The 19612-nt window shown below is 34.6% G+C and overlaps 1 protein-coding gene across 1 annotated transcript; it reads left to right on the top strand.

The window, feature by feature from the left end:
- The first annotated feature begins 2560 nt into the window (after window positions 1-2560).
- On the top strand, window positions 2561-18339 carry DAZL (deleted in azoospermia like). The gene is made up of 12 exons (XM_037825324.1): window positions 2561-2668; window positions 2808-3095; window positions 9539-9685; window positions 9959-10050; window positions 10614-10665; window positions 11097-11160; window positions 11252-11391; window positions 12770-12841; window positions 13531-13581; window positions 14343-14456; window positions 15588-15686; window positions 18286-18339. Exons 1-12 carry the CDS (start codon window positions 2561-2563, stop codon window positions 18337-18339), a joined length of 1281 nt encoding a protein of 426 aa, XP_037681252.1.
- The last annotated feature ends 1273 nt before the right edge of the window (window positions 18340-19612 follow it).

Raw genomic sequence — 19612 nt, 5'->3', positions numbered from 1 at the left:
CCACTAAAGGAAATTCTAAAGAATCTACTTCAGGCATAAGGAAAATGATCCAGGAGTTCTGACATATGCAAAGAAATGATGGCAAGCAAGGATGTTGTTATATATGTAGCTGAATCTAAAAAAAGAAAAGTATGATTTACAGGAGGAAAATAGGATAGAACTAAAGTAGTGCTTAATAATAGCTTTAAATTGGGAGACGTGTGTCGAGTCAAAACATCCTAAAATTTTTTAATAGTTCAAGAGGGGAGTAAACATTTATTAGCTTTAGACTGTTAAGTTTCCATGTTAAAATAGCTTAGAATAGTCCCTTAAAAATATTTGTGAAGTGTATTCTTTAATAGAGTTGAGATAAAAAATGGTGTGAGAAAAAGGAAACACACACAATTACAAAGGAAGCTTCTTTCCTCCTGTTGCTTCATTATTGTAAGTTTTTGACATTTTAATCCTGTTGTCTGCCAGTAACATTTTAAATAGTGTTTTATAATTTTTTATTGTGAGCTCTTTTTTTTTTTTGCCTTTTTTGAGCTCATTTTTAAAGGATCCTTTTCTTATAAGAATCCCTTTCATCCCACCTTGGGAAATCATCCCTCCTGGTTTGTTTTATGTTTGCTTCTGCCGGGCATTACCAATGCACCAAGTCTGGGATCTTTTTGTTTGTTTTTTAGTCAATTTCTTGGCTTTGGGATTCCAACAATCCACAAGGGGTATAAATTTATACTCCAAACTCCTGTGAAATGCAGGTCTAGGGTTTCCAAATTTCATCAGAATTAGTTTCTGTTTCATCTGGGGATCAGACATACAAAAGCTTCCTCCTTTGCTTGTCCACTGGGTGTTTTTCATTTTCCCTAATATTTTTTCCCTACTTTTACTGAGGATTATGCCTGTCAGGGACAATGGCTTTTTTGCAATATACTCAGTTCCAGCTCCTGCCCTGAACTACTCCATGCCCTTTCTCTTCTCCCTGTACACCCTGGCTTCATTTTACACAGACCCAATAACATGTTGTCCATGGCTGGAATGAATGACCAAACAAGCCAGGCATGAGGCTGTTCAGTGCCAAACCAGGAAGTCCTGGACAAACCAGTATGGTTGGTAACTGCACAACCCAGCCAGAGAGAAGTCTATTCAACAAGTCATTGTACTAGCTTTCAGTTTATTTTTGGCACCTTAGGATTTCCCTTCATTTATGGGGATGTAGCCACATATTAAAAATAAGGCTTGTTATCCTTTTACCCAGCTTTGCCAAGTGTTGGTAGTGGGGGAGTTTTCTGGTGAAAGTCCACCATCTTGCCAATTCAGAAAGTAACATAAGCTTTTCATCAGCACAAAAGTGAAGTTTAAGAATAAAAGTTCTAACTAGTTGCTCCTGTGGGTACAGGGTGCTGGACTGATTCCCAAAGTCACATGATTTGCTCCACCAACTGCCTCACAGTTCACCCTTGCTCTAGGCCCTATTTTCTGACCTTGAGAATGTTCTAGAATTCTCTAGGGAGGCCTAGTTTCTTCTTGTATGGCCTAGAAGATAAACTCCCCCATTACAATTTAAACTCTCTGAGGAAAAAAATGTTTGCCTATTTTGTTCACTCCTTTATCTTTTGCACCTGGCAATCATAGCACTCAAATTTTCTTGAAAGAATGAATGGAACATCCTGAGTACCAAAGTTGTTAGCCCTAGCTGGCATTTCCTGTAATCCAACCCCATCTACCTCAAACTAGACAGAGAGGCGTCAAAGTTTTTGGCCTTTTGATGTCTCCCTCCTCATTTTCCATAGACTTGCTCCTATTTTCTATTTCTGTAGATATGTGAATGGATTTAGGGGCAGGCGATAGAGCTAACCATGGTCAGGTTAATCCTGCGCCTTCAAGAGGCCATTTTGAAATTAGAACCTAGATACATTAAAAAAATTGTTTACTTTTAATATATATTTAAGTATGCACAGTTATTTGACATGTGCTTCGAAGGCATTTTTGAGGAAACGTGTGTGCGTCTGTGTGTGTCTCTGCGTGTCTTATGAGTCTCAGGCCGGCGGCGCCCTCAATACGCAGGGCTGGCCCACGCACACCCCCTGAACACCCCCTACCAGGGCGCCGTCGTTCCCCCCAGGCCCCCCCGCGTAGGGGCGGGGAGCTGTCACCCATTGGCTGAGACGAACGACGAGCCCCAGTACCCGGCGCAGGAGCCACCTCCCGGAGCCCGGCGGGCCACGCCTCAGTCCTCCTGCCGCCCCTCAGCCTCAACACCCATCTTTTAGGGCTCCTCGGCCTCACCGCTCGCCTCTGATTCCCTTTACACATCTGACTTTTATTCCTTTGCCTATTCGAAGCCGGGCCACAGGCGTGAGCGGACCTGCATCACCCTCAAGAGTGGTGCCAGAAGCACAGCCTCTGCTCCTCGAGCCCCATCGGCGAGAACTGCTGGCTGCCGCCATCATGGTGAGTTGAAATGGGGAGTTCTGAGGGGCTCAAGCCCAGTAGGGTCCCCCAGGGCTGCCGGAATTCGGCTTTTTAGGTGCAGTGTGGGTTGAGAGGCTGAAAGCGGGGTGACCCGGGCTTTCCCGCTATGGGGCACCCGCCTGAGTCAACCGCAGGCTGTGGCCTACATAATGGGAGTGAGGCAGCCATCCAGCGCGCAGCTTTGGGGTGCGGCCTAAAAGGCGCAGGGGGGCAAGTGAGTGGCAGCAAGATGCCTGGGGGTGTCGTGGAATGGGGTGCGGTGCTGGGGACCCCGTGCGCTCTTCCTTCCTGGAGCCATGTGCGAGACCCGTGGCCTCCATGCTGTGTCCACCTCACACCTTGGGTCCCACTAGGATGGGGCCATCCGCCTGTATTCTCCGCCTGGCCAGGATTTGGGGTGTGGGTACCCCGTCTTCTCTTCCCTCACTACCCTCCCCCAGCCAGCGCACAAGCCCTCCCTTCCCGCGCTTGCCCGCGTGGAGACAAGGCGGCCGCGACCTCCGCGGGATGGCGTTGGGCCTGCAGTCGCCCGAACGCCGCCTCCTGGTGCGATCCTTCCGAGGAGCTCACTTACTTCGACTGTGAGGGTCGGAGTCTCTGCGGAGAGTGGTGCTCATCGCATCCTTGTGAGGGTGGGATCGGTGGGTTTGGTTAGGGACCTTTGGGTGTCTGTTCAAGTAGGTAGGTGGCGGGAGGACCCTCCAACAAAGGTGTCTTGAAAGTGCCGTCCGCGAGCTGAGGGAGGAACAGGAGTGAAGTACATTATTGAAGGTGGCATCCTCGTGGGGCGAAATCGGGCGCAAAACCTAACCTGACGCCATAATTTTGGCACGACGACGTTAGATTGAGCTGTTGCCCTTGGTCCTGAAGGACCTCCTTTCCTTACAGCTAAAAAAAACAAAAAACAAAAACACCTCTTAGACCGAGAGGTTAAAATATATGCAAACGGATTCATTTGAGTAATTTTGAAACTTAATCTCAGAAAGATCACATTTGTTATTATGTAAATAATTGCGGAAGGGTTCAGAGGGTTCAGAAGGGCTCACAGAGTTTTATCTTGTGGTGGTTAACCAACTCAATGCATTTATGAAAACTCATAAACCGACACCAAAAGAGCATAGTTGTATGTAAAAAAAAATTTTAAGTCCTAGTTTATCTAGAGGAAAATAAAGTGTTAACTCTGAACCCTTTTGATCAACCATTAAGTCTAAAAAAGTATTCTAAGCAATGAATATTTTATATACAATTATGTTTTTCCCCATTTTTAGAGGTAAAGGGGGGACTTTATAAACAATACTTGTAGATGCTATAATAAGCATTTGTAATTATGGAAATAGTTATTTGTAAAAGTTGTCATGTGATTATTCATGTAATTACTACTTACTAATCATTATGAGTTATAAAAAGTAGTCATTGACAACTTTTTCCTCTTTTTTTTAGAGGTAAAGAGAGGAAATGCTAATAACTTTATTAATTTTTCTGGCCATAAAAGTGGTGTGTTTACTCATTTGAAAATAATTAATATGAGAAAAGAGAAACCTATCTGAATCCTAGCATCTAAAACCATTGAAAGTATTGATGTATGCCCCTCCAGATTTTTTTTAATGCATATGTTACTTATAGGTAGTTAAATTTTATTTTACAAAAGTTGAACCATGCTATTTAACACTATTTTACAAACTGCTTCTTCATTTAACAATATAGTCGGCATTATTCTAAAGATACATTTAAAATAATTTCAAATATGTAATATTAGATTATAAGATTTTACCACTGTTTTACCAAATTCTCTTCTGATGAATAATTTTTCAATACTATAACAATATTATAATGAATATCCTTGTTCAAATATGTTGGCATGCTAGTTCTATTAATTCCTTAAGATAAATTGTCAGGAGTGGAGTTGCTGGGTGAAAGGGCTGTCATGTTTTATGACCATTTCAAATTATAGTATCTTTTTCCAAGCTACTCTTAGTAAAATATGTACCACTTACATTCTCACCAGTAGCATGTAAAATGAGCTCTTCTCCATAACTTTTTCCAATGACAGGTATTATAATTAAGTTGTCTGTCTAATAGCTGGAAAGTGATGGTTCACTGTGTTGATGTGCTTTTTTCACCCCTTTTAAATCATAGTGAAGTGGAAGTTTATCATGTAGTCATTACCCCCCCCACCCCTTTTTGTCCTATACCTGTTTTATTATAAGTTTTTAAAAACTGTGGTAAAATATACAAAATTTAAAACTTACCATTTTTAAGTATACAATTCAGTGACATCAAGTACATTCACAATTCACTATTTCCAGGACTTTCTTATCATCCCAAACAGAAATTCTGTACTCATTCAGCAGTAACTCCCCCTTTCCCCCTACTCTAGCCCCTGGTAACCTTTCTTCTACCTTCTGCCTTTATGAATTTACCTATTCTAGATAGCTCATACAAGTGGAATCATACAATATTTGTCCTTTTGTATTTGGCTTATTTTACTTAGCATGTTTTTAAGGTTCATCCATATTGTTGCATGTATCAGAACTTCATTCCTTTTATGGCTGTGTAATATTCCATTGTATGTATATATCATACTTTGTTTATCCTTTCATCTACTGATGGACACAGGTTGCTTTCCGTTTGGCTGTTGTGAGTGAACATTGGCATATAAGTATGTGTTTGAGGTCATTAGCTTTTTAAATTTCTTTTTTATGAATTTGTAGTCCACTTTTCTATTTTGATATTTTCTTTTGTCTTACCAATTTATAAGAACTCTTATTTATATTAATATTGACTCTTTGACTTATATAGTGGAACAAGTTATAGTGGTGAAAAGGAGGTACCCTCATCTTATTCCTAATTTCAGTGGGAATGACTCCAGTGTATCACGAAATTTAAATCTGATGATGGCTTAGAATTAGAAAAACAGAAATAACGTTTTATTTCTGTTTTACTTGGATTTCTTAAAAATTAAAAAAGGAATACTGTATTTTATCAAATGCTTTTTCAGTGACTAATTGCAGTAACAGATTTCCTAAGAATGAACTATGTGTGCCTTTCCAGGAAAAACTGTACTTAATTGTGGTATTTTTTTAAATGTATTGCTAGAATTTTGCATCTATTTTGGGAGGTGCTGGGGGCAGAGGTGGACCATCTTAATCAGATTTTGTTATTTAAATGGTGTTAGCTTTGTAAAATGCTTTGGGAAATATTCTTTTTTTCTCTTTGCTCTGAGAGGTTTTATTTCTTTTTTAAGAAAAGTGAATTTTGTTCCTCCTCTACTCTCTATCTGTAGGTGCTTCATTGTCTTGCAGTATGTGTGTGTCACTTTCTCACTCACTCTCACACACTCAAATTTATGTTTCTTTGAAGTTTGAAAAACTCCCAGTGAAATTGAGCCAGGCATCTTTTGAGCAGTTTTCTGCCATAGTTACTGATTGATCTAGTCAAATAGTCTTTCTCTTAAGATTGTTTTGAAAATTTACATTTCTCTGGAAAGTGAGCGACTTCATCAAGATTCCCAGATTTATTCCCATGGAATTTATATATAGCATTCTCCTGTAATCTGTGATCAAATCCCCGTTTTCATGACTAATGCTGTATATTTTGCTTTCTTGCTTAGCTTTGCCAGCATTGTTTGTTTACTGTTTAGTATCCTCTTACTCCCATTCCCAGAACCAACTCTTGGATTTACTTGTAGTTTTTATTCTGATTTTTATTTTCCTATTTCCTTAATTTTAATTTTTATCTTTATTACCTCCTTTCTCCTGCTGTGGTTGTAACTTTGATGACAACAAATTATAGGCATTTTTCTTGATCAATATACATAATCTCAGTTTGCTTACATGTAGACATCGTAATTAAAAGAAGTAATGTATGTCAGAGGAGCTGACATACCAGGAACTGTGCTTTTAGTAACAATTTTTTCAGTTTCAGTTAATCTTGTCGCTTTGTTATCCAAATACAATAGAAGATATATTACTGTAAATAGTAGTAATGAGAATTATGTATATGATGGCTTCCAATCTCACTCCTATTTTATATCCCAGCATTTCTCATTTCAGAACCTACAAATGCACTTGAAAGTATCAGTGAGAAAAATAATCACTTCTTACATTTAGTTACAGGATGTCATTGATGATTAGGATGAATATCTTCTTTAACATCAAACTTTTTGCAATAGCCTAAGCATTCATTTATAGAGTATTTTTGGCTGTAGTTTAAAGGTAACCAAAGGTTGTCCGCTTGGTTGTGGGTGGATTGCATTTAAATTATAATTATATATAAATACACACATAATAGGAATTTTTATATGCTGTATATGTACTTCTATGTCTCTTATTTTTTGGTCATGTTAAAAATGGAATAGGTTGCTTACTTTGTTAGCTTTGAGTGCCATCTGCTGGCAGATGACTTAAGACATGATGGTGTCTTCCTTAATTGAAGATCTTAGGACACTGGTGAAGTGATTTGAAGAATTTTATATTTAATATCCCGATTAGGAAGGTAGCCAATTTGTAAAACTCAAGCCCAAACCAGATTTCCTGTAATACCTAACAACTTTTTTTTTCTTTCCCAGATTACTGTTTAGTTGTTTAAAGTATCTGTTTTACTTTTGTAAATGGAATATGAGAATTAAAAGGGACATCATACATCTCTTCCTACATTCATTTTTTAAGCAAAGAAACTGAAGTCCTGAAAAGCCTTACTTCCCTGAACAATGAAGATCCAGTTCTATTTTGGAAACTATTCTTTCCAAAGAATGATCTTCCTCTTCAATTCTGGCAGCACAATCACTGGGTTTCTCAATTTCAACCCAATTGGAATTGGGGGCCAGATAATTCTTTGTTATGGTGGGCTGTCCTGTGTATTATAGGATGTTTAATAGTATTCCCAGCCCTTACCCACCAGATGCCAGTAATACTTTCCAGTTGTGATAACCAAAAATCACTCCAGATATTGCCAAAGGCTTTGGGGAACAAAATCACCCCCCTACTTGAGAACCACTGCACTGTTGTAACCCTTTATAATTTGGCACAGTTTGCAAGTCAGGTGTTACACTCTTAAAGTACATTCATCTACTATGATGTGCAGACAGATACTACTATAGCTTATTTATCAAATAAAAGGGTATCCAAAGAGTATCCCCAAATGAAAGGGTAAATTGAGAAGTAGGAAAATCTATAAGAATTTCAGAACTACTTTTTTGTTTTATTTGTGCTTTGGATTTTTGAATGAAGTAATTGAGAAGGGATTGAGAAATTGTCCATAAGGAAGGAAAATCCAGTCACATTTTTCCATAGTTCAAGATATGTGGCTTATGTATTACATTTTCATTTAGAAAGAAGATTAAAATTATAGGACATTTTAAAAAAGGAAAAACTTTAGAAATAATTTTTTTTTACTCTCTCCCAGTTCGTTGTCATAAACTATCACTGTACTCTATTAAAGGAAGAAATTAGGAAGTATTCAGATATAAACACAATAGCAAGTAATAACACAAATGAATAGAGAAAAGCAAAAAACTCAAATTTGGTGATTTGACAACTTTGATTTCACCTGTAATTATATAGAAGTATTCTATAAAATCTTAAATTTATCAGTAACTTCTAGTATTTAGTTAATGAAACGGGAACTCTACCTTTTTTCTTATTGTTGCTATTAATTTCTTTAAAATCTGCAGTGCTTACCTTTTTTAAAAATACATATCAGTTAGTTTCTTCTGTCCTTATTTTTGTTTCCCTCCATAAGCTAAGGTGTGGGTAATCGCTTTATCTCCCTTACAGCCTTTTTTTTTTACCTCCTGTAATTAATAGGGACTTCATAAATAAATTTCAAATAAAATATTTTCTTGAAATTCTAACTTAAATTAGTTGTTAATTAATAAAGCATCCACAAAGTAAGCCAGTAAATAGTAGAACCAGGAAAGAAACTTTTTTTAAAACACCTGTTGAAAATAAATTCAAATAACAGGACACTAACTTATATTGTCATAGCACTTCTTATTTTACTAAATGAATTCACAGATGTTATCTCATTTCATTCTCAAAACAATTTTCCTCAAGATACACAGTTGGCAGGTAAGTGGCTTATAACATAGCAAAGGACATGAACCTAGATCTCCTTATTAAATCAGTTTTGTATCAGTATGCTATTATACTGCCTCTACAACATATATATATATATATATATATATATATATATATATAATAAGTTGGTTTCAAAAAGTTTACATTAACCTTAGAGTCTGCTGTGGTAGATTACAGACAGAATTTTTTGGCCAGAATCCAGTAAAATAATAATGAGTTTTATGTGTGTTTCTTTATCTGAAAATAAAGATGTGATCATTTATATCAACTCACTGTAAAAATCAAGATTATCTGTGGGACTGATTTGGTGGTATGCAGGTTGTTATTTCAGAAGATGCTTTGAATAACCTAGTATTAGGAAAGATTTTAAGCCCTTTTTTAGCAGATACTGTAATACATGAGCAAATAATGTTTTAGTGATCTATTTCCAAGGTAAAGCAGGCATACTAAGAGGGGGTTATAAAATCCATGCTAATTCTGGTGAATAGAAGGATGAGGCAGAATAAATTGATTTAAAATTTTGGTGCAGCTTTTTGTTTGTTTTGTTTGTTTACTTTGGTTGTCTTTTTTTCTTAAAGATTTACCATGCTTTTTATTATAGTTCTTAGTAAATGGAAAATTTGTTCACTGGCATAGAACAGGATGATTTTAACAACTTCAGTGTTTACAAATCTGAGCTTTCTAATTTTTTTTTTTTTTTTTTTTTTGCCAGTTTACCAAGTCTTTTCACCAACTCAATATAAAGTCAGTCTTCTATTAGCATTGTATAAGAGACGGCAATGAGCAACACTGGGTTTAAGAAAGTATTACACCCTTTTGTTAAAATTTCACTCTGATTTACTCTGATTGCTTTATATCCTGAACCTGAACTAAGTTGTATTGATGACTAATTACTATGAAAGTAATTCATATATAAATATTTTGTACTTGTTACAAGAATTATATTTCACTCTGTGTATGGTTTTTGCCTATATATCTAGTTATGTTGTCTGTTTTCCAAATTACAGTCCTCTGCAAATCCTGAGACTCCAAACTCAGCCATCTCCAGAGAAGCCAGCACTCAGTCCTCATCAGCTACAACCAGCCAAGGATATGTTTTACCAGAAGGCAAAATCATGCCAAACACCGTTTTTGTTGGTGGAATTGATGTTAGGGTATTGTATACACATTTCAATTATTTTTAAAATATATTGTGAGGCATGGAATTTTGTCCTTGTTGTAAACCTAAGGTTTTTGAACTTCATGTAAGTTTGGATTTGATTTTACGTTTAACCCATAAAAACTAGAAATATCTTTGACAAAGAGCTACAGATAGTTTGGGAAGATACTTGGAGAAGATACATCCATCTTACCAAACCTTATTTATAGTAGAATTGGAAATTTTGAATGCTGAATTTTAATTCTTGAAGTTAAATTCTTTTCCATAGATGGATGAAACCGAAATTAGAAGTTTTTTTGCTAGATATGGTTCAGTAAAAGAAGTGAAGATAATCACGGATCGAACTGGTGTTTCCAAAGGGTGAGTAAAACATACATTCAGTATAAATTAACCACAATATCTGAACCTTAACATCTGTAGAGTATTAGAGAAAAGACTTTAGAACTGGCACTCTTATGCTTGTATAAATTAAACTTGTTGGATTGTAAATTCCTTCATGTAGAGGGTAATGGTTTGTTGCCAGCTCTTTTATTTAAATACAAACATTTTCCTAGCATTTATATTTAAATATATTTCATCCACATTTGTTTCACATAAATGTATTAATCATTTTTATCAAAGAATTTTTTTCTTCCCATGTCTGATAGTATCTTATATTTTAACCATCTTACCATAGATAATAAAGTTCTTAAATATGAATTCTCCAATAATGACGTTCCCATACTCCCTTAATCTTAGCACAATCTGACAAAGAGTAAGAAAAAAGGCACCAATATTTAGGGAGAGTCAGGCTTTCATATTTATATCAGTATTATTCAATCTTTATCATAACTTCTGTTTACTTTTATTTCATGGAACGCTAGAAGTTCTAAACCATGTATTGTACGGTAGTGATTTTATGATTCATTTATCTGCCTTTCTAGCTATGGATTTGTTTCATTTTTTAATGACGTGGATGTGCAGAAGATAGTAGAAGTAAGTAATCTTATGGAAAAAGCTCTTATTTAGTTTGTTGATGTAATGTTTAGTATTGTTTGAGTCCTGAGTATCCTCAGTATTGTATAAAATATAGAGAAATATACTTCCTATTTGAAATCCAAGTTTAATCTTATCCAGCCTGTTAAAGTCTGTTTATTTTTGAGTAGGCACCTAACTTCATGAACCAGAGACAGGGAAGGGTTGGAGACAGGGTGAAAAAGTTTGGTCAAATTTCATTTGACATATCTTGAAATTTGAGTAGAGTAAGAGAGGGTAGGTTAGGTTGCTTCATGGTGATAAATTTTGATTGGTCTTTCTCACCAATAATCTTCTCTGAGAGTAAGGAATTTTAGAGGACTTGGGATACTTACCCAAGTCTTAAGAGTAAAGACTTGAAAATTGTTTCTAATTTGGTTACTTATTTTCAGTCACAGATCAATTTCCATGGTAAAAAACTGAAACTGGGCCCTGCAATCAGGAAACAAAATTTATGTGAGTAAAGGGAAAAATGATTGTCATTGACATAGTGTAGCTTTTCAGAGAACTAAAAATAGGCTTTGTTTCCTTTTTATTATTTAAAAAGGTGCTTATCATGTGCAGCCACGTCCTTTGGTTTTTAATCCTCCTCCTCCACCACAGTTTCAGAGTGTTTGGAGTAATCCAAATACTGAAACTTACATGCAGCCTCCAACCATGATGAATCCTGTAACTCAATACGTTCAGGTAAGAATTGCCTACATTCTTGTTTTTAGTTTATTGGAGATCTTAGAGCTGAAAGACTCCTTAAAAGAAAGTCAGTCTCTCTTCTTACCCACTGTGGAATTATATCCAAAACTTCTTGAGTAAGTAGTAATATTTGATGGGAAATCTATTGCTTTTCTTAGAAACCTGTCATTCTTTGAGTGTTCTTTTACTAAGCTAAATGTGCTTCTTTATAGTTTGTAAGCCTTTAATTTACAACTGACCTCTGTAATCACATAGAGCAAGTCTCTTTTTTCCCTATATAATAACTTCTACGGTACGTAAAGGTAGCTTTCCTCATCTTCCGGTGTGTTTTTTTTAAGTCTCCAAGCATAGCAGTTCTTCCAACTATTCCTCATTTGGAAAGATTTCCAGATGCTCCCTTATAAAGATTGATGACTTCTAGAAAGGATACGTTTCTGATAGATTTAACTGTATTTGTAAAATCTATGAGTTTCTGGCATACAATTTGTCTGGTCCTGGTCACTTTAATATTTAAAGTGAGATCTGGCATGCTTACTATCTCCTATTGATAATAAATAGCTTTTATGTCTTATTTATTTTATTTTACTTTAGTTTAAAAGACACTTTCTTTGTGGGAAAGTAGAGAAACAAAATAATAGTGAAAAGTTCCACAGTCTCTCTCATTTGTTTAAATTTTCCATTTACCTGAAGTGTAGGGTATATCATTTCTTAACTTTTCTTGCTCTGAACCTGGCTAGAAGAAAAACCCTACTTGTTTCTAACGTTTCCTGTGAGCCATTACCTAATTTTGGATATTTTCATACATGTTGTTACCTGTCTATTTTCATATCAACAAATATTTATTGAAACATACAAGACATTGTATTGTCTCTTTCGCAGTTTTGGATTATTTACTGCCCTTAATTTTTAGAAGTGATATACAGAAAGAGCCATAGAGTCTGTAGGAGGACTACATAGTATCCCAAAATACTGTCAGTGAAATACATCACTGTCTAAATGTGTTTTTAATTTAAAAATAGTACACATAGTAATGTAGGATTAACATGGGAATCTGTTCTAATAGAGCTTTATCACATGAAAGGACTTCTGGGTTCAGATAAATATACAAATAAGATAAACTTAGGCTGGCAAAATCAGTCACTTTTCTCATCATTACTCTCCTCTATTCCCTGCCGAAAAGGCTAACATTTGACAGAATTTTTTTTTCTTCATGAAGTCATAGTCACTTAATTAGAATCCTTTGTTGTTTAATAATTAGAGAGATACCTTACTAAGATTTCTTAATTTTCATATTACTGATATATTGGAAATAATATTATTCTATTTTTTTAAATTTACCTTGTTAATCCATTCTTGCTTTAAACTTTATTTTCAGGCATATCCTCCTTATCCAAGTGCACCAGTGCAGGTCATCACCGGATACCAGCTGCCTGTATATAATTATCAGGTAATTTTAGAGGAAACAAAATGATTTATGTTGTAATATTATTGAGGCCTTTAATTAATTCACATAAATTTCCCAGATTGTTATTTAAATTAGTGAAGTGTTCCTAAAACAAAAGAAAAAAAATGAGAATTAGTCTAGAATTAGGGCTTTTATTTTTTTTAGTAATAAAGGAATGATACTTTGAAAGGAATGTACTTAGTAAGAGCTTACCTCTAGAACTGCTTTCTAAGATTTGGTGTCCCACCTATATTTTAACATGTTTTCTTCCATCTTTGCTGTCAAACAGCTGAAACATCAGACCTTTATAATTTTTTCCTAGGAGAATAGGTTGAAATAAAGTAATGACCCAATTAGAGCACTAAATTCCAGTTGCATTTGATAGTGTTTATTTTAGCTGGTTGCTACAAGATGGTTCTCTAAATTTCTTCCCATGTAGATTGACTGTCATTGAATTTTACTGAAAGCCAATTCCAGAAAATTCAGGAAAAATTGGGGTTCGTCTATGAAAGCAATAGCAAGATCCTCAGATATTAGACATAAAGTACTTCTTTCCTTTTTTTTCTTTTATTATAATACTAAGTTCAAGAAACCAGCATGACAAATACCTGAACATTATTGTCTATCTTGTATCTTTGAAAAAATATGCCAGAATATTTAACTGACTGTTGTTTCCTTTTTGTTTTTCTAAGATGCCACCCCAGTGGCCTGCTGGGGAACAAAGGAGCTATGTTATACCTCCGGTAAAGTGAATTAGCCAAAATATACATATTTCTTGATTTTTTGCCATACTATGTATGCCTAGAAATACTTCTAAATGCCTTTTTACATTATATTTTATGTCTTATTAATTTTTTAACCCAATTATGTACCCACATATGAGAAACTGTGCTTTTTGTTTCTAAAGTTGTTCATGTGTGCTTAAGCAATGGCTGTCCTACATGCAGTAGGTGCTCAGTTGCTTGTTGATGGAATATATAATCCAAGAAAGGTAGTATTAATACGGATTTAGAATTAGCATGGAAATGGCCTAGAATCTGCCTCTGATTCTGCTAGCCATAGGAAAATCTGTTGAAGAGAAACAGAGAAATATTATTGCTGTTAATATTGTTAAATAAGAAAAGGAATAAAACAAAAGAGGGTGTTCCCTCTAAAATGACTGAACTATTATTCTGTTTGTCTTTCATCAGTACTGGATATTTGAAGGATGTAATCAGAGTTAAATATCCCAGACACTCCAATACCATATTTTGGATTTTAATGGGTTTTTATTCTTTTCTTAGAGCCCTTTTAATCCTGATTATGTTGACTCTTAGAAGACAGTTTCAAAAGAAAAGTCTGCCTTATTGCATTTCAATGATTTCGGTTTCTGAAACAATGTAATTGAATTTCAACACAACCCACGTTTAAACTTGGAATATCAGCTCACTATTTTAAAGAATAGATTGTGTAGAAATTGTATCTGTGTATTTCTTTAATTACACTTTTATTATTTTAAATGTAGGCTTATACAGCTGTGAACTACCACTGTAATGAAGTTGATCCAGGGACTGAAGTTTTACCAACTGAATGCTCAGTTCATGAAGCTACTCCATCCTCTGGAAATGGCCCACAAAAGGCAAACATCTAATTTTGTTTATTAATATTTATATTTTTATATATTTTTTTCAAGTTTTAATGTTGGCCCCTTGAGAAACAAGCATCTCCTCTACCTAAATTTAAATATGTAAGCTGTAAATTATAGTGCTTAAGTAATTGACTAATAATCCAGCAGTCAATATAAAGGCTGATGAAATTTCAGACACTCTCAAACTTTAGTGTATGTATGTGTGTGTGTGTGTGTGTTTGTGTGTGTGTGTGTATGGTTTCTAACTCAGCAGTACTTTCCTCCCTTTCATTTTAATTGTTGCCTTTTTTTACGATACTTTAATAATAAATATTGTATTAATCTGATTTGGCGCAGAATGCAATGGGTAGGTTTCCTCAAGAATTCTACTCTTCAAAAGAGGGATTAGGATGACTTATATATACCTTGTCTTTTAAGAGTTTAGGTATTTATGTAGTTAAAAAATAATGCACAATTACTTAGGGTATATTCTGTAGCATTATATATGGTAGCAGTTCTCAAGAGTAGTATTGTCATTAATAATAATTGAAATGCTGAAATAGACATTATTGTTTATTTTGTATCATTAGAGCAGATTCCTGTAATAACAATTCTCTCACTCTTGCATTCTCAGTTTTCTTGAATGGATGGGAGCATAGAGTAGGTAATAAGCTGGGATATGCATAACTGATAGATTCCCATTGGCGTGTGTGAACTTCATGCATGTGTTTCTCGATGGGAAAAAAATGTTGAGAACTACTGAACCATAGGGTGAAAAAAATCCCTTGATTTGATACATGATTAAAATTTAGAAAAAATACTAAAATAGCTTATATTATAATTATATTATCAGGCTTTGTCCTGGATATTTTTTCTTGAAACATTGAAGTTCACTGTTTCTTACCAAATGAGAAAAATTAAAGAGTCTTAAAAAAATTTTGAGTTCTAATAAAATTCAGCTTTCTTTAACCAGTATACTGTCACTAAGTTTCTAAAATATTCCTTTAATTTGGCAGGAACTTTAAATTCTAAGTGATATGTGGTAAGAATTATGCTTTATATAAGCATTCTTTAGATATAAGCATATGTGTTCATTCAGCTTTGAAAAAAAGCTTGTTGAAAGTGAAAACTTCTGTGTTTCAGAAATCTGTGGACCGAAGCATACAGACGGTGGTATCTTGTCTATTTAATCCCGAAAACAGACTGAGAAACTCTCTTGTTACCCAAGATGATTACTTCAAGGTATGCAAGGAATAGTATTCAGGGGGAGAAAAAAAACCCCACAGTTGTCAGCCTTGACACATTATTTTTTTCTGTTTCATATATGTTTTGAGATTACTTTAGAACATTTGATTAATTGCTGGCATTTGACTATAACCCAGTAAATTACTGTGCATGGGTTTTGCCTGGCAGTGTATTTTATGCTGCTCAAACCATTATATAGTATAGTTTGTCCTTAGGGAAAAAACCTTTAGCAGAGGCTTATAATTGAAAGGATGCATGAAAGAAGAGAATTGAAAGGAAATGCTGGCTTGTCCAAACATAAAAGAGAAAATTTTAGATATAGAAAGCAGAACTTAAGAATACATGGGATATTAGACAAAAGGGAAGAAAAATGGCTCACTCACATGACATAACTGAAAAATTGGGGAAGAGAGGATAATGTGAAAGGAGTAAAAAGAGCTGTCTAAAAGGAAATGAATATGGTGTTTGAATTTAAGAAAGTCCTGGTTTCTAAGCCTGGTTCCACCACTTTGGACAATCACTTTAAATCTTATTAGCCTCCTGTTTTTACAAATTTAAAAACTGAGGAGGCCGAATTAAAGGTCTCTAGTATCATTTTAATTCGGAGTCGATGAATATGAAAAGGAACTAACTGGTTTACTCCAACAGTTGAAGAATATATTCTTAGTAAAGGGAAGTTTTCGGTGTTTTTTTAATAACAGCTTTATTGAGATATAATTCATATACCATACAGTTCACCTATTTAAAGTGTATAACTTTTATTTGTCATAAAGTTTTACAACCATCACCACAATCAATTTTAGAACATTTTTATCACCTCCCCCCCAAAAAACCCTTTTCCAATTAGTAGTTACTCCCCATTTTCTCCCAACCCCTCTCCAGCCCTGGGCAACCACTCATCTACTTTCTGTCTGTAGATCTGCCTATCCTGGACATTTCGTATAAATGGAATCATGCAGTGTGTGATTTATTATGACTGGTTTCTTTGACTTAACTTAATGTTTTAAGATTCATCCATGTTCTAGCATGTATCAGTACTTCATTTATTTTTATTTATAGAAATGCCACATTTTGTTAATCCATTCATCAGTTAATGGACATTTGGGTATTTCCACTTTTTGGCATTTTTGAATAAGTCTTCTATGAACACTCGTTTACAGGTTTTTGTGTGGACATAAGTTTTTATTTCTCTTAGGTGTATTCTTAGGAATGGAATTGTGTAGTCATATGTTGACTCTATGTTTGCTTTTTGAGGAACTGCCAGATTTTTGTCCTATGCAGCTGTAACTTTTTACCCTTGCTTTGTCTTAAAACAGAAGGAAAACAGCATTTTTCCATCTATGAATATACATAGGATAAAGTGTAAAGCCTATTTAAAGGGTATATCAAGGACTTCCCATAACGCAGAACAATAGAGCTAGCCATAGTAGGATTAAGTTCACCATCTTTACAACAGGGAGTAAAAATATATGAAGTTACATTTGTTCTCTTACTGCTTCAATTTAGTATGCATGTCTTAGAAAGGAAAGAATTGGGATTGTGTGACAGCTTACCTTGCCTAAAATTCTGAAGAGCTAATAGGTAGCACTTAAATCATTTGTATGCAAAGTGGAAAGTAGAATCTTTAAACTTGAGTTTCTACCTGATATTAGAAGCCTCCCTTTGATTTTCTCAGATTTTTCTACTCCCTCTGTACTGGGAGTAAGAAATTGGCAGCCTGCAATTGTCTGGCATCCCAGACCTATTTTGATAGGTTAAGTGTTGTAATTGAGGTAGGGTATACACTGTTTCCTTGGTAAATTCCACTCTTCGTTGTTTTAATTCCAGCCTCTTCATAATCTTACGTTTTCTTTTTAACCCCTGAAGATACCTTGAGTTTGTGACTGCTTTTCTAGGCCTTAAGGTAAATAGGGTAAGGTTGACAGATAAACTTCCAGAGGTCATCCTTCTTTATATGACAACTGAACTTAATCCTTAGGGAAAGGGCACAGTTAAACTTAACTTGTGTATAGAGCAGAAAAATACTGTTTATTATTACTGGTTTATTTAGCCCGATTCCTCTTTGTAAGGCTTCACTTCCTTCTGTCTGCACATCTCAAGGCAACATCAGTGAAAATAAAGTTTTGCATATGTTTTAAATTTTTATTTCCTACAGAAATGATGTATCTTAATCACACATTAAGAAGAAGGAACTAGTTCCTTTAAATGTGCCAAAGCATGGGATTTCAGATTGAAATGGCGTGCTATTCACAAGCTATGTTTTCTACCAGACACATTTCAGATAGTAAAAAAATGCTTTTTAAAATTACATCAATTTTCCACAGATGTCTTTGAGATATCACTGCCAAATCATTAATTAAAAATCCACATAAAATGATATTGACTCTGAGTTCTCTATTTCTGAGTTTTCTGGCCATTATGGTATATTTGTTATCCTAGAGTTCAGGAATGCTTCCCAAAAGGATCACCTTTTTTCTCATTTTGTACAATTTTTAAACCCAGAATAAATGCTTTAAGTATTTGCAACTCTCTTAGGTCATAGTGCTAATAGGAAGTTTTCAGTGGAATAAAAAGGATTGTTTTCTCTCTTTTCTAGGATAAAAGAGTGCATCACTTTAGAAGAAGTCGGGCAGTACTTAAATCTGTTTGATCCTCTCCTCACTTTGTAGTCTCACAGACAGTTGCTGGTTTTGAATATTAAGAAGAGACTGAAAGTTTTCCACTATTGTAGAAATTTAATTCTGAATTTTGATAAATCACACTCAGACTTTCTCTGCAAGTAGTATTAGATTGCCTAGTTTTGTTTTACATAGAAATTGTTCTTCGTTAGATGTTTATTTAGAAACTGGTTCTGTGTTGAATATATAGTTGAAAGTGAAAAATAATTAAGACTGAAGGGAATAACTTTAAGATTTATCTGTAAGGATTTTTTTTTAATTGAAATTGACATTTTTAGAGCTTAAAAGCAAACACTGGTTTTCAAAAACATTGCTTTAAAAACCTATTATTTTGAAAGGTCAGAATTTTGACAGTTTGAAGACAAGCATTTCACTTCTCCAACAAGTACTTGCAAATGGTACAGTATATACAATATTTTATGCTTTGCATTTGTAATTTGTCTAGAAATTTACCACAAAAGCAGAGTTTTTAAAACTGCACTTTTAATCAGTGGAACTCAATATATTATAGTTAGCTTTATTCAGGTACTCCTTATTTAAACCCAGTAAAACAGATTCTTAAAAAACAGTCCAATCAGTGGGTCTTATGTTTATTAGTTCAAACTATTTTATCTGTTATCTAGAATCCACACATAGATGTCCTATTTGATTGGGATGATAATTAGGATAGCTAAAATTCTTGGCCTAATTTTTTTTAAAAGAATCCAAAATAAAATAACCTTTAATAGGTACATAAGTTCTCAGTGAGTTATCATTCTCCTGTTTTTCTTTTAATACTTTTTTCCTTAAAATGCTGAACTCAATGGCTATATCTTAAATTGTACAAAATACTTGTATTAAAGAATACTGAAAATTTTTTATGTCACTTAAAGGTTAATCAGAGTACCTGAAAGGAATTGTTTTTGTAAAAACATTAAAATATTAGTTACTTGTTATAGAGAAAATACATTTTTATTTTTGTTTATTAGCCTATTGTATTTTCTTTTTTAAAGTAAAGTATGTCCAAGAGAGTCAAAGTAGGTAGTATTGGCATATATCTAAACCACAAAAGTAGTTTAATAAGTATACCCCAAGAATGCTCTAGTCAGAGTTAATCCATTTCTAGATTTTCTGGTCATTTCATTAGACATTGTATATCGTGACAAACAGCTATAGCATCAGAGCCCCTTTGCTGTAACCATATTCTTGCTTTCCCAGTCTGTACTACCTTTGGCAGGTTTGCTTCTAGAATGGGTGATGTAAAGA

This window comes from Choloepus didactylus, chromosome 1, assembly GCF_015220235.1.
Source record: "Choloepus didactylus isolate mChoDid1 chromosome 1, mChoDid1.pri, whole genome shotgun sequence".
Lineage (NCBI taxonomy): Eukaryota > Metazoa > Chordata > Mammalia > Pilosa > Megalonychidae > Choloepus > Choloepus didactylus.
Note: the sequence above shows the minus strand (reverse complement) of the source record. Positions and strands in the feature narration are given on the sequence as shown.

Coding starts and splice junctions, on each gene's coding strand:
- DAZL (XM_037825324.1), top strand. CDS start 2,561: ATGGGGCACCCGCCTGAGTCAACCGCAGGCTGTGGCCTACATAATGGG. Junction 11,161..11,251: donor AATCAGGAAACAAAATTTAT/GTGAGTAAAGGG, acceptor TTATTTAAAAAG/GTGCTTATCATGTGCAGCCA. Junction 15,687..18,285: donor CCCAAGATGATTACTTCAAG/GTATGCAAGGAA, acceptor TCTCTTTTCTAG/GATAAAAGAGTGCATCACTT.